The 15953-nt window shown below is 42.1% G+C and overlaps 1 protein-coding gene across 1 annotated transcript in view; it reads left to right on the forward strand.

Moving 5' to 3' along the window:
- Positions 1 to 1912: 1912 nt before the first annotated feature.
- The window catches only part of THBS4 (thrombospondin 4), a 38065-nt gene continuing 24024 nt past the window's right edge, over positions 1913 to 15953 (forward strand). Inside the window, exons 1-4 of the mRNA XM_042875219.1 lie at positions 1913 to 1948; positions 5564 to 5767; positions 10275 to 10522; positions 11548 to 11653. Of these exons, the coding sequence (XP_042731153.1) occupies positions 5635 to 5767; positions 10275 to 10522; positions 11548 to 11653 (487 nt within the window). The 5' untranslated portion in view covers positions 1913 to 1948; positions 5564 to 5634. The remainder of the gene's footprint in view (positions 1949 to 5563; positions 5768 to 10274; positions 10523 to 11547; positions 11654 to 15953) is intronic.

Consider the following 15953-nt stretch of genomic DNA (forward strand, 5'->3'; position numbering starts at 1 on the left):
GTGCCACTTTCTCACTTCAACCACATGAGCAGGGGTGGGGGGAGTGAAAGTGAGGCATTTTGTGTTGTGTAGAAACACACATGGAAGTGTAGCACAGTGAGGAAGAACACTGTGCTGGGATACACTCAATACAAAGGAAGCACTCTGCAGCCTCCAAATAGGCAAAGAAAGATGTGCAACTGAAGGACTGGGTCAACACACATACAGACAAGTATGGGTGTTCTGTGGTATGGAGGATGTACCGTGTGGGAGAGTATCTCAAGAGCAAGCAACTACAGGCCATCAGAAGGTATTTGGGAATCCCATTGCAGCCACATTGAAGATGAGACCGTGCCTGCACCCTGCGCAGCCACAGGCTGTTCCAGCCCACCCTCCCCTTCCCTGTATGCTGGCAACCTCAGCCCTGCAGCACGTTGTGTCTTGCCCTGCACACAGGTGGTCCTCCTCATTAGTTGTATGCTATGCCTGATGTGCTGAACATTAATCAACACCACTTTGCTCATTTAACATAAATTTTTCCTGCTATTGTTGCTCCTGTTTTTATGATGTAAATGATATCAGACATCTCCAGCTATTCCAGCTGTGCACTGGGCTGCAAGCTGGCAGGGGAGCAGCCACAGCTCCCTGAACTGCTTCTGATGTGGCAGAGGTTTGTCTGTGGGCTGGGGTGAGTGGAGAGACACAGGATGGGGAGGGGAGGGCAGCATGTTGGGAGCCTGTCGCGTGCTGCAAGCCCCTGGTGGGAGAAGCACCCAGCAGTCAGCGGGTCTCTGGTAAGCAAGGTGCAGAGGGGCACTGCTTTGGGGGTGGCTTCCAAAGGACACAGAGCAGACTGGCAGCACAACCTCAGAGGGTTCACTTGTTTGTGTCTTTCTTCCTCAGTGTCAGCAGAGCTGAAACTGGGACCTTCTAGGACAGAAAATTGAATAATTAAATCTTGGGAGTACATCAAGTACTGAAAATGCACGTAGTTGAGAGCTAAAGTGCTGGGGTTTTGTTGTTATTGTTATTGTTGTTTGTTTTTAACTGAACTTGATTTCAAGTCCTGAGGCCTAGGGGTTTGTTAACACAAGCAACCTTTTCTAGTAACCCCAGGTCTGTTGGTTTGAGCTCTCCCAGTATCCCTGAACTCTAAGAGAAATGGCAGATGCCAGACTCCATGTTCCTCACATAAGGCTTCTAGAAACAGAAGTCTTATGAGGAGTGGCTGAGGGAACCAGACTGCTCAGTCTCAAGAAGAGGAGGCTCAGGGGAAACTTTACTGCACTCTACAATGACCGAAGAGAGTTGGGGTGAGGTGGGCATTGTCCTCCCCGGTGACAGTGATAGAGCAAGAGGGAATGACTTCAAGGTGCATCAGGAGGGGTTCGGATTGGATATTAGAGAAAACTTCTTAGAAAGAGTGGTTAGCTATTGGAACAGGCTGCCCAAAAAGGTGGTGAAGGTCAAGAAACGTGTGGATGTGGCACTGAGGGACATGATTCAGGGGGCATGGTGGGAGCGGGTCAGCAGGTGGACTAGATGATCTGAGGCATCTTTTCCAACTTTAACGATTCCACGATTCAGTGAAACCTGGTTTGCTCTGCACTGCAGTCCGCACGACAGCTTTCAACGGCATTCGTTAGCTACAAAAAACCGGTGCAGCTAAATTCGAAGAAAGACCACGTCCCCGCACGGCAGCCACCTGTGCCACCTCAGACAGCTGCGCCCTGCCCCGGCTCAGCCCCCACCAGCCCCCGGGCCAATGGCCTGCCGCCGGCCCCGTCCCTCCCCGGACGCGGAGCAGCCCCCGTTAAACGCGGCCCCGGAGCAGAGCGGAGTGGCGCGCCGTCTTCTCGCGCTGCCCGGCCCGCGGCCGCCATGGGGTGCGAGCGCGGCGCCGCCCTGCTGCTGCTGCCCCTTGCCCTGCAGCTCTGCCCGGGCCGTGCTGTGCCGCCCGCGCCTCGAGGTAAGGGCCCTGCGCCGCCCCTCTCCGCTTTAGCGAGCTTTCTTCTTTTTCCATCATTTTTCATAGAGGTGGTGGCGGGTTTGGGATGGGGCTGCCCTGAGCAGAAAAGTCGGGGCAGCTGCCCGCAGCGGGAGGAGCGGAGCGGGCAGCGCTGCCCTGCCGCCTCCGGCCCCGCTTTGCCGCCTCGGGGTCGCGGCTTCGCTGATCCCTCAGCCGAATTCTTCGCCCGCTAACGTCGTCGGAAAGCAGCCTGGTTCTGTGGGGACCGTGAACATCCGAAGAGTGCTTTGCACTGCAAGATGCACTCTCATAAGTGAGAGGTAAAGTGCTGAGCTATAGAAACTCGTCGAGAATACTCCACTGTGTGAAGTAGGACTCGAGTAGGAAAAAAGGTTGCTTCTGTACGGCAGCGTTATGGACGCAGTGAGCCAGCACCTGCTTTGTTTCAGAGCACCGCTCGGCAGCTGCGTGTAGCTCTAACACTCGTGCTGCTCTGGGAGGTGTAAAGCTGCTGCGCTGCTTCTCGGGTGACTTAAGCTTCCACTGTCCTGCGGAATGGTGTTTGACGTTTTAATCAGTTGTTCTTTGGCATGTGAAGAAGGTCTACAAGAGGAGTTAATTTAGTTGTGTTTTCTTTGTTAAAGTCCTTCTTGATTGAAAGTATTTCTGAGAATAGTGTTGTTTAAGAAAAAAGGCAGAAAAAAGTTCAACAAAAGGCAGACTTCTAGCTTAGTGGAGGCAGCAGCCAGGGAAGGACCCCACTCACGTCCTCTGATATTCCTTCACTTCAAAATCAGAGTCTGGGCTTCACTCCCATTGACCAGAGTGTCATCAACCATCTTGGGAAGCATCGAGCAGTAGTGCTGTTTTCATATATATGGCTATGGATATTTGTGACTGGTGAGGAACCTTGGAAGGGTTCTGAAAGCTGGTGTACTGTGTCAGCAGAAATAAGGAGGAAATCTTTTGTCTTGTGCGCTCTTCTCTCTTCTGTAATTGATTTAATTCTCACCCCTCCTTAAGGCTTTCTGTTATATATTTTAGTTCCTACCTTAAGTATTGAAGTTTTAGGACCTATCTACAAAGAGTGGATTGCTGCTATTTATCGTACGCCTTTTTCATGGGAGGTTGAGCAGGTCCCTTTAAACAGCAAAAGAACGAATCAGGGAAAGCAGAAGGGAGAAGACTCCTGGGCTATGCTACAAGTGGGCTCGTTTCAGCTTGGTGGGAATGCATGCATGCACTTGTGCTTACAGGCATGCCCAAGTCTTCCCTCCTAGTGCACTTATTGAAACCAGATGCTTTTGTGCCTTCCAGCTTTGGCAGTCCTGTCCTATTAGTTTGTTTTCAAGTCTCTCTTTTCTAGGAGTGGAATGAAAATATGTGATTCTCCTTAAAAATGAAATCTAAAATCCTTGTAGATCTTTCTTGTTTGAGTGGGACATGAAAGAAGTTGTCTCTGTGAGGTCTAAGAGTACCTGCTAGCTCTCCTAAGGATGGAGAATGAATTTTCACAGCATCACTGATTTTCTGTGCACTTCTGCTGACACATATGTAGTTGACATGATTGGATAGATTCTGACACATGCATTTGTGAAGGTACTTCAAGAGAGAGTTCAGTAGTGCGCTGCTGAAGGATTGTGGAATGCAAATATTAAACAAACCAATTTGAGTACTCATTTATAAATACAAATTTAAAGAGATCCAATAATTTTTCCATCAGGTTAGACAGAAGTTTTGTCATAGTTAATAGTTGTTTTAGCAATAGTTTGATGTTTGATATGAAGTCAGCAAGCAGACCTAGGACTGGACAAAAATGTGATTTTTCACTGTAAGAGACCTCAGTACTGTATTCCAGTGATCCAGTTGTATTTTAAAAATAGTTATTACCTCCAAATATTGTTGTATAGATCAATGAGTTACATTTCATTTTTTTGCTTGACCAGCTGCTTTGCTTTGTGTAGATCAAAACTGATAAAATACTCAGCCTTTTGCCATTGCTGGTTTCAGTGGCAGCAGTGGTTGTCCTAAGATGCTTGTTAGTCTGAACTGTGAAAGAAAGGGAATTTGACAAGTTAATCTCAGATGTTTGTTGACAACAGCATTACAAATGCATGCAAGTCAAGTGCCTCATTGTTTCTGCATATTGTAATGGAAGTCGCCAGCAGAGCCACAAGGGTTGGAGTCAGTAAGGCTTTAGACATGAGCTATGATCTAGATTTCATTGCTTTTGAGAGGTGAAGGGAAAGGCATCTCTTTGTTTGGAAATGACATCAGTGTCCAAATGAGTGGATGCTTCAGAACGATCAGTGGAAATAGCATGAGCCGAGGCTGTCATTTGAGTGAACAGGCTTTACTGCGTGGCTGTGGGTAGGACCATGTACATGTGTGATTGTGCTATGGTTGCTCTTGAGTCTCCTTCATCTAGTGGTGTATGGAAACACTGTCACGTAAGGATGGCCTTGTCTGTGGAGTGATAGTGGTGTGCAATGGCTATATATGCCTATATATTTAAATAATGCTTGTGTGTAGTCGTTTATTAGTCTTCCCTGAAAGGCTGTAATATATATACTGCTCTGACAGCAGTAGGCTCCAATGGGAGATCACCAGGTTTCTTAGTAGAATAGTTTGAATTTGCAGACATCATGGATTTAGAAACATTGAGGAAAAACTAGCTTGTTGTTTTAAGGCCATTAAGAGGGCTGGCATACTTAGTAGTATAGTATTTAAACCATTTGCTGCTGCACCATGCAAAAATTAAAAAGAAAAATTGGAAATAGATTTCACTCTGCCTTAGGTTTTTTTACTTTTTGTCAGACCTGTCTTCGTTATCTGTGCCAGAGGGGAAAATGAGTTTTATTTATATAATATATCATCTGAGATGTCAGTGAAGTGAGAAGGAGGTTATGAATATCATATTACTTACCTGGTTCTTTGGCACTTTAATTGATGCCCTGCAAATGCCATCAAAATAATTCCTAGAATAAGCAAACCAGAAATCTCTCTGAAAATTTTGATGCTGGATTTTAATTTATGAAAGAGGGAATAGTTGGAAAAGCTTTCATATTGGAGTGTATCTCAAAAGATAAAAAAACCTTAAGAGATCTACCAGAAAGTATTTGAGAACATCATTTTGAAGACTAAATATTTCTGTTTTAATAAACTATCATAGAATAGAATTGCATAATGGCTTTGGTTGGAAAGGACTTTAAAGATCATCCAGTTCCAAACCTCTGCTGTGAGCAGCGTTGCCACCCACCAGCCCAGGCTGCCCAGGGCCCCCATCGAGTCTGAATACCTCCAGGGATGGGGCATCCACAGCTACTGTGGGTAGCCTGTGCCAGGGCCTCACCACCCTCTGAATGAAAAAAAAATTCCAAACGTTTAATCTAAATCTCCCCTCTTTTACTTTAAAACTGTTCTACTTTGACCTGTCGCTATCAGAATAAGTCTTGCTCTCTGTCTTGTTTGGAATCTCCCTTTATGTACTGAAGGCTTCAGTGAGATCTCCTTGAAGCCTTCTCCAACATTTCAATAGTGGATGAACTGGCTTCACAGTACATTGTTCTCAGCTCATTGTATTTAAACTACTGTTGAAACTGTTTTATTTTTCAGTTATTGATCTTCTTTCGTATGCCAACAAGAGAGAGGTAACAAGCTTCCTGCAACAAGCACTTGGGGATCCTATGCTGAATGAAGTGTTCTTGCTTTCAGCATTCAAACTGCAGCCAAAGAGCACAGTCACCATATTTGGCCTATATTCACCAGTTGATGACAAGCAGTATTTTGAGTTTACAGTAATGGGACGGATGAACAAAGGTGAGTTGTTTGTGTTAAGTAGGGGAAAACTAGGACTGGGTCCATTCTTATTGGTATGTCACAGAAGAACTTGGAAAATGATGTGATCAACCTTTATGCTTGGGTCATTCTTTGTTGCATGTTGCCACCTCGCAAGATAAGAATGCTGGCAACATCCTCCAGCTCTGCTGCTTTGTCCAGCTCACAGGGTGCTGCGCTCTCCTGGCCGGGGAAGCAGACTCCACAGTCAGCTGGTATCACAGAGCTGGGAAGAGGGGTGGGGAAGAAATATCAGAAAAGGGAATCAATTTGTTTTTCTTTCTTTTCTTCTTCCCCTGAAGGGTAATCACTGGTTCTTATTACTGAGGAATGTGAGGGACACACGCACATGCTACCTCATGCATATGAAAGGCTCGCTCTTGTTAACCCTGGAGGTTAAATGTGACTATGCAGGACAAACATTCCTAGCATTTACAGGACTTTTTGGTTAATTTGCTCTTAATTTATTGAAATTGGTTCATTAAAAATCAGAGTAAAAACTGGGGCACATTTTTAGAAACAGAGAGACCATGTCCATATTTATAAAATGTATCGCAATGTTGCTGTACAGTGAAAAATTACCAAGTGATGTAAGTTACTGTTGCTCTATTGACTTTGCCACTGCTTTTTGCTGTTGCCTATTGTAGTCAGAAAGCTGTCTAAGCCTAGCTATGAGAAACTCTACTGAAAAATTTAAGTTTAGATGTAGGAAAACTATTCTATATGCTGAATAAAAGTACAGGTTTTATTTGGAAAATGCAGTGAAGTAGGTTAAAATAATGACATTTTTTGTCATGTCTTACAAAATCCTTCTGAAGTCAGCAGAAAAAGCCTTATTCTCTATGTGTCTGTTGAGAGTGCATGAGGTATTACAGTTGCATCAGTAACTGTAGTACAGTTCCTTATTACTTAATTGCTAAATAAGTGATGTATCATGCATACTTTCTCTGTCCCTCCCATTCACACATGCACACACAATTATGCCTGTAAATGTTATCTAGAAATACTAATGCATGTATTCATGTGTGTAAATAATTTTGATCTCATCACACTCTTGATTTGCAAGAATATCCACATTCCTGGCAGTTACTGATGTACTTTAACTAACAGACTTGGTGTGGTTTCTTTTAGTTTTGTCCTCAGTATGCTAGTGTTGTATTTGAGAAGTGCCTGTGACAGGCTTGTGGTATACAGATGAGCAACGCACAGAAATTTGTACTGTTGGTGACTAGTGCTGTGTTTACCTTCGGTAGTTTCAGGAGTCTTGTAACCTATGTGTGGTGAAGGGGTGATGGATCAAAGAGAGGCAAGTCTGTTTCACAGAGGTGTCCTCACTTCCTTGTTATTTTAGTGCACCCAGTTTGAGATGTATGGCCCTGAGTGAGTAGTTAACAGTGTTTCACAGTGATTTCACATGCAATTTCTCTGGTAGTGTCTGGGGTAGTGTTTGGTATCCCCTGTGGCTACTTCATACAGTCAATGAAAACACATCTGGGAGATCATCGAGCAAGTTGAAAGTACGGAGTGTGGGAGCTGTTTCTGATCTTTTCAAGGCTGGAGATCATCACTTCAGTGGTGAACCAAGATTGGTGTCTTATCAAAGTGTAACTTCTAAATATACTGAGGGTACATGTGTGCACCTCTGCATGGTAAAGTCTCATCTGAGTAGCCCAAACCAAGCTTTTGTCTACCTTTTACAGTGCCATGTTTATTTGTGAGCTGCATTCCTCATGGTTTGCTGATGTTTCATTTTTGTTGTGGTAAACTTGATAGTAAATATAATATGAAGTGTTTTTTAAAGCATGCATTTAATATGAGATTTTTTCTTTTCCATTTGACTTGCAAAGTCCATATTGAAGTCTTACCTGGCTCGAGATTGACATATCCACATAGTGTGCCACTGAGAGGGAGATTTTGCCATTGTATCCATTGAGTTTATGTTAATGGTTCAGCTCTGTCACCTTTTTGTAGTCTTATTGATGCACAGTGGATTGTTACGTGCATGAGTTAAGGAATTGCTGGTCAATTTAACTCGTTTTGTCTAGTGTATTTTTGGAGTCAAATTGCAAATAGAGTCCCTGGGTTGCTTATCATTTTTGAACAGATCCTTTCTGGAATAAACATTAGTAAATGCATAAAACTGATAAAATTTAACTAGTCAGTGAAGTGATCCCTATTTACTGTCAGGATTAGTAGTTCCATCAAATGTTTCTTAAACAGTGCAGATGAGATGCTTACTCGCAGGAATGTCAGTGTTAAGATGACATAGCAGTAAAAATGAATTCAGGGTCTTGGATGGGTTAAATTGTACAGAGGCTGTGATCCAGTAAAATCTCCCTTCAGAGCCTACTCTAGTTTACCAGATGGGTATTTGGCTTTGGCTATGGAAGGAATACTTTATCCTTCATCCAAGCCAGACTGCTTCTTGTCTTGAAACTGTTCTGGCAGGGTCTGTTCAGAGCCCTGCCGCCATCTCCTCCTCCTTTCTCTAACTTAATGCTGCATTTGGTCACTCTGAATACAAGTCCTAGATCCAAAGACCCTGCTATTTTATGATGCAGCATGCATAATATTTACGTAAGTAAAATGCTTGCAACATACTCTTATCTTGCCAGATCTTTGAGCTGGCCAGCAAATTTTAGCAAGTTACTGATGACCTCATGCACCTTTGCGGAAATCTCAGCACTGGCAGCATTTTGACATAGAGAACAGTAAAAACATTCCTGATATTGATCACAGCTGCTGAGGCTTTAGTGCTAGTGTAGACTTAAAAGACAGAGATGTACTCTGCACTATTCATGCTGGTATAAAACTGGGTTATTTTAATTGCTAGACTAAGCAATTAGAAAAATTCTGAGGAATCTTTGAGTTACTAGGTATATGCCTGCTACAGGCAGAGATATCACAGCGTCAGAGAGCATATTAGTACTGGAAAGTTGATAGGAAAATTTGTTAGCTGAATAGAGTGAATTCAGTGTTAGACCACAGCCTTTCTGAAGTTGATAAAAGCATTTTTGCTCCCCTGTCTCCCTAATTTTTAATTGTCCTCATTTCAATTAGGTATTCCTTGTAGGTGAAAGTATGTGTAAGCTCTTGTTTGATGCAGTAGTGGCAACTCTGTGTGACTTGAGACAGATGCTGAGAAGAGCTAGTGCTTCGCTGCATAGGCACCTAGGGTCTGTGGCTTGACTCCTTAGAATTGTAGAATTGGTCAGGTTGGAAAAGACCTTAAAGATCATCAAGTCCAACCACATCCTAACCATACTATCCTAACTCTAACAGCCCTCCACTAAATCATGTCCCTGAGTACCACATCCAAATGGTTTTTAAACACATCCAGGGATGGTAACTCAATCCATCTCCCTGGGGAGCCTATTCCAGTGCTTAACAACCCTTTCTGTAAAGAAGTTTTTTCCTGGTATCCAACCAAAACTTACACTGGTCCAGCTTAAGGCCATTTCCCCTCATCCTCTCACCTGTCACCAGTGAGAAGAGAACATCTCCACTTTCACTGTGGTCTCTTCTCAGGTGTTTGAAGAGAGCAATAAGGTCTCTCTTCAGCCTCTTCTTCCCCAGACTGAACAGCCCCAGTTCCTTCAGTCTCTCCTCATAGGACATATTCTCCAAGCCCTTCACCAGCCTTGTAGCCCTTCCTTGGACCTGCTCCAGCACCTCAATGTCCTTTCTGTACTGAGGTACCCAAAACTGAACACAGTACTCAAGGTGAGGCCTCACCAGTGCCGAGTACAGGGGCAGGATTATTTCCAGGTCCTGCTCACCACACTATTTCTGATACAAGCCAGGATGCCACTGGCCTCCCTGGCCACCTGGGCACACTGCTGGCTCATATTCAGCTGACTTTCCATCAGTACACCAAGGTCCTTTTCCATGAGGCAGCCTTCCAGCCACTTTCCAAGGCTGTAGGGTTGCCTGAGATTGTTGTGACCAAAATGCAAGACCTGAAACTCTGAAATGCAGATTACATACTCAGAATTATACTTTCTTCCATTGCTTTAATGTTGCATTTGGATACACGGTCAGATGGCTTTGCTGAGTGCAATAAACATCACTGAAGTTGATTTTCTAGCTGTACGTTTCTGCTACAGGATGTTTCTAGGTCTATGAGATGCATACATGCAAGAGCATTGATAGCAACCTGTCAGCTACACCTGTTACCTTTATCACCGTTTTTCTAGAATGTTATGTAGTTTAAGGTGATGTGTTTTATTGTTTCAGTCTATAAAAAAAGCCTAGAGAAAGCAGTGGAAAACATTCTGTACTACCTTACAAACCAGGAGCTGCACAGGAGTTCTGATGCTTCTGTTCTAAAAGTCAGCGTCCCATTTATTCTTAGCATTTATTTCTGCATTTATCAAAGCTGGCATGAGTGAAAAATACCAGAGCCATTACAGATTTCCACAGAATTTTGTTTGATCAATCATAGATTATTTGTCACCCTCTGATAGTCATTCTCTGTATTTTGTGCCAGTGATGCTTCGCTATCTGAAGAATGATGGGAGGTTGAACTCAGTGATTTTTAGCAACGTACACCTGGCTGATGGGAAACCCCACGCTGTCATCTTATGGCTGAGTGGCCTACAGCAGGAATTCTGTACAATAGAGTTGTATCTGGACTGTCTGCAAGTAGGTGCTCTTCAGGATCTGCCAAAAGCATTTTCAACTCTATTGGAGAGATCAGCAGCAGTAGAGTTACGCGCCTTCCTGAAGAAACCAGAGGTGAGCAGGAATTCTGGGAGGAGGCTGAGCACTTAGAAGGACCAGTAGAGATCCTCTGGATTACTGAATGCAGACTTTTGAAATAAATTTAAGTACGAGTTTCTTAGGGAACAGCTGAAATCTCAGCTTCGCTGAACCCAGTAATCTGCTATTCATTTTAAATGTAATTTTTAACTTATTAAAAAAATAAAATCACAGTTTCTGTTACTTTTGATGTGAAGTACTTCTTGGGGACTGAACTTTTTATAAGTTCTTGGCCGATACAACAGATGCAGCCTTTCATGACCATTTTAAAAGAGCTCTTGGCTATGCATGTGCTTTTTCTTTTAATGGTGATCCACATGGACTGAGAAGACAAAAGAAGAGGCAACTCAAGTGGTGGTAGATGAATGTCAAAACTTCATCTGTTTGACTACAATTAGAGCTTTTCTGCCTCTCTCTCTCTCTCTCTCCCAATCAGGGATTGTCATAGCCTTCTATCATTTCTGTATCAGTAGTCCAAGCTAAACAGTATCTTCCACAACCATCTTCCATCATCCCTAATGTGAAATGTGCATTAGAAGGTGAAAATGCATTCTGCCCCCAGGCTACACCCTTGCTTTGTTTCATTGCAGACTTGAACATTGGGAATCACTAAGGTGCCGGCTTTCCTGATTTGAATGTAAAATTGTTTGAGACAGGAAAAGTTTATTTGGATTCAGTTCAACAAAATAATTTTGTATACCGAAGATGTAAAAATAAACTAAAAAATCTGAACCTCCTGGTATGTCAGATCACATGAATTGGAATAGTAGGGAGGAAAAATAAATAAATAAAACCACAACTATATGAAAATCTGTGAGGCAGAAGTTTGAGATTTCATTACAGTTCAAATGGTGATGGATGGTCTTGAAGGGACAGCATAGGAGCCCTGCACGCCAAGGAAACGGAGATCTCCATGAAAAAATTAATCTTTCTCTGATATTTCGTGTTACTTCCACCATTGTATCCAAATCGTGAGCTTTCCATTTTTCTTCTCACTTCAGGATACACTGGATGAGCTGAAGCTGGTAACTGGAGGAACACTTGCCCAAGCAGGAAACCTGCAAGACTGTTTTCTTCAACAGATTGAATCTGCTCCTCAGTACACTGGTAAGGCCAGCAACCAGTTCATTCAGATACTAGTGCACAAAAACTGTGGTGGTGAATAGTAAAAATGTGAATAAGCTCTATAGAGAAGTAATGATAATTATTTCACTTCACTTGCATCCGCGATAATATTTTGTGAATATTTTATAAATATCTCAGTTTGGAGAGAAAACAAATTACCGCGATAATTGCGTTAACACAAATTAGTGATAATGCAAAGTGCTGTTAATCTATGAGAGGAGGCTGTCTGATTAAGTGGCTTTTCAGCATAACTTCATAAGACCATACTTCTCTTATTGTGGTCTGTTTGTGTCAGGTTTTGTTGGCCGCCTGAATGTCCTGGGCATGGTAAGGATGAGGGATGAGGAGGAGCACAGGAGGCTTCAGGGTATGCTGGTGGAGCAGTTACAGTGCCTGTGCATCTATTTGGGAAGAAACAATGCAAGCCAGCCATTATAGTTCTGCCACGAGCTATCTGCCACTTTTGTTCATCTGCTGGGCTGGGAATTGGATGCAGGATGAATTCCTTGTCTTCCTGTGCTATGTATTGTGAAGCCTGCGCTGGGAACGGGGAGAAAAGAAAGGGGGCAGAGGCTGTTGGGATTCCTGCAAGGATGCACTCTGGCAGGATGCAGTCCCATGTGACAGGCAAGCGTGATTTCTCAGTGCAGTGAACGTGGGCTGGACTGCCCTATCTGAACTTTCTAGTCCCTTAATCTACTTTCTCACTGAAAGGTAACTGAACTTCACACTATACTTATGTAAATACATGACTAGGGGGAGAAGGTGGGGGTGGTGGTGGAAGTGAGTTTGAGGCTTGAAATAGGATTCATGAAAAACTCTTTTTCTCGTCCTTCCCTGTCCTCTGTCCTAACCCTGTGGCACTGCTGCTTTAGGTTAGAATACATTTGATGTCACTGGGAGACTAGATGCACAGTTTGTGTCAGAGTATCTTGCCTATCTTATGTGCATGGAGGAATCGGTGCTTTGCAGTTGGAATGAAATCTTTTTTGGCTTGTAGCTAAATAAATCCCCTGTTGCACACGCTTCTGTTTTCTTGCTCCTCAACATGTATGTCTGAACAAAAAAAACCCACAGCTTTATTTTCAAAGTCTTTTTTTTTTTTTATTTCCTGCAAATCAACAGGGATTTACAAATACACAGGAAGGGTAATGCAGTGATTTATTCTGGAAAAATTCTGTGCTTTCTGAGCAACATTTCCAAGATTGCAGATTTGAAGCTTTCTCAGTTGTCACTTTTTTTTCTCATTATAAATAGTATGAACAGTAGTAATATAGAGAAGTATTGTTTCTCTCTGTCTGCCTTCAGTGTGGCTGAGCTATTTGGACTAGAGCTCAAATACTGTTCATAACTTTTGAGCATAATTAGTACCATATTAAACCTAATATTAAAGAAAAAAATCCCTCACAATTTTATTCAAAGTCTCTATAGTCAAATCCAGTGAAGGAATAGATGCAAACATTCCAACAGCAGTATTAACTCAGCTGCCTTACACTTTGTCCCTTCTACAGGAGCAATATGTCACATAACCACAATTTTACCTTCAGCCAGGAAAAACAGAAATGTAAATACTTCCTCCATGGGTGTGTAATACCTATATATTTTGGTAAAAACATGTTTTCATATTAATCAAAATCATTGGAGGAGAGCTTTTGACCTGAAAAACTGTGCATGATTTTGACTGTTCATCTGGTCATTGCTCGTTACTATAGCAGTAGCATTCCTTAGTGCTCAGCATGTGAGACTGAAACAATTAGGCAGTATAGCATATCATACAATATGATGATTGGGCAAAAGAGAAATGTGTAATTGAGGCTTTCCATGCGTGTAGGAAAATAAAGTGCAAGATGCATTGGTTTTAGTAGATGAGACCAGTATGCTATTTTTAATTAGCATCACAAAAATCATGTCAGAATGGACTTTTGGAGGACATCTGGTTCATATATGGTGCCTGAAGTTGGCATAATGTTAAATAAATAAATACACAAAAACTGGTGTGTAGCACCAAATTAAAGAGTTTTTTTTAAACCTAGCTATGGTTAAAGACAACGTGGCAACACACGGAGAAGCATATGAGAGAAGTGTAGTTTTCCACAAATTCTCTAGCAGTAGTAAAGAGAGCTTTGGAGTCTTTGTACTTGATAGATGTTTTCTTCCATGGATTGGACCGATTTTGAATACACTGTCTTCTGGCAAGAAGTTCATTACATGTGTTAGGAGATATTTCCTTCTGTTTATTTTAAACCTGCCTCTCTGTAGTTATGCGTGTAACTTCTGTATGCATCTTCTTTGTGTAGCAGACTGATAAGAAATCAACTACTGTTCATCCCTCAGTCACAGCCGATTTCTAATTTTGGCTTAGTAACCAAAACCTCTCTGAACAATGCTTCAGGACTAATTTTGCTGGATTAGTCTGTGGTGGGGTGCTTAAGCCAGTATCAGCTCCCAAGAGAGCTAGAAGAAGGCACAATATATGTGAGGCATTTCAGTGGTCTGAAATCATACAACCAAGTGTTTGTGTCAGTTTGCTGGATCTGATTAGCTGAGCAATGAAGCTGGCCAACTGATCCAAGGACCTATACAAGATCCAAGGAAAATATGGGCAAATAGGTTCCTGCCATAACCTCAGGCTTATGAAGAAGGGACTTAGGTGGACAGTAGTTCTTCAAATCCTTCTCTGAATTCAAGTGTTGATGAGGGATCTGGGGCCCAAGTATTATGTGGAGTGGCTGAGGGAACTGGGATTGTTTCTTCTGGAAAGGCAGCAGGCTCAGAGGGGACATTGCTGTCTACAATGACCGGAATGGAGGGTGTGGTGAGATGGGAGTTGGCCTCTTCCATGTAACAGTGATGGAATGAGAGGGAATGACTTCAAGTTGCAGCAGAGTGGTTTAGGCTGGATATTAAGAAAAATATCTCCTCCAAAAGAGTGGTCAGGTGCTGGAACAGACTGCTCAGGGAGGTGGTTGAGTCACCATACATGGAGGTGTTCAAAAAATGATTAGATCTAGTGTGTCCAACCCGCAGGCCGCATGTGGCCCAGCACAGCTTGTACTGCAGCATGTGCCACCTGCTGCCAAGTCATCATGATGGCAGCTCTGTCGTGGGCTTGTGCAGTGCTGACTTATATGACATTATGCTTAATTTGCAAGGAAATACTGTCAGTTTTCAAATATTACAGTTTAGAAGACATTATATGCAGAAACATGCTGCGAAATTTGATGCATATCAAGGAATGTTTCATGAGGACGAAATAGAGGAACTGAAAGAATTCTGTCAGCTCAACAAAATACTTTTTTTTTTTAAAAAAAAAAGTTAAATGGACTCGTTATTAAAAACTAGTTGTGTGATACCAGATCTGATTGCAAAAAAAAAACCAAAACCATTTCCTGATGGTGGGTTTGTTAACAAATGTGTGGTAAGCATGATGGATATAATGTGTCCTGATTAGAAAAGAAAAATGGATGTTTCTAGAATATTGTTTGTCTCACCAGTCTATAGCCAGGTCGACTGAAGAAATAGGAACAGCAATCAAAAAATGTTTAGAGAGTAAAGCTGCTAATTTGAAGTTTTACACTTCAATAATAAATCAAAGTACTGATGCTACAGATACAGCTTACATCTATTAGAGGTGTTGATAACAAATATAATGTCACTGAAGAAATGGGTGAGATGGAAAGGCATAATTAAATTTGTTGATTTGTTTGAAACGGCTTAAAAAAAAAACCCATTAAAATAAATATATAAAATAATTTAAAAAAAAATTAAATATATAAAATAAAAACTTTTCTCTAACCTTTGTCAACCTATCTGGTATAGCTACAGGTGGCGCCCTGGTGATGATTGTAAAAAGGAGGGTCTTAAAAGAAAAAAAATAGTAGAAAATGATGCAGTTAACACCAGTAACTCACATTTCATGAAATATCACTGCACCAGGCATCAAGAAAATCTATATGCAAAAACTTCAGTTAATGCCATGTAAGAAGTCATCAAACTCTGATTTTCATAAGGTCTTGTTCTAAGAGTTCCTTAGAAGTATGGCTGCTGATTATGGGGTCATCATTTACTTATCTGAAGAAAGGTGGCAAAGTAGGGGTAAAATGCAAAAAATTTAGGCTTTATGATTTGCAAACAGAAATCAAGTCCTTTTATGGAATCAAAAGGAGGACGTGTGCCAGAACATGAAGATTAAATGTGGCTCATAGATATAGCATTTTTGATGGACTTGAGCACTCATTTAGTTGAGTTAAACATGTGTCTTTGAGGTGAAAATCACCTTGAC

This window comes from Lagopus leucura, unplaced genomic scaffold (genome assembly GCF_019238085.1).
Source record: "Lagopus leucura isolate 7727_CA_CO unplaced genomic scaffold, USGS_WTPT01 Super-Scaffold_100014, whole genome shotgun sequence".
Classification (NCBI taxonomy): Eukaryota; Metazoa; Chordata; class Aves; order Galliformes; family Phasianidae; genus Lagopus; species Lagopus leucura.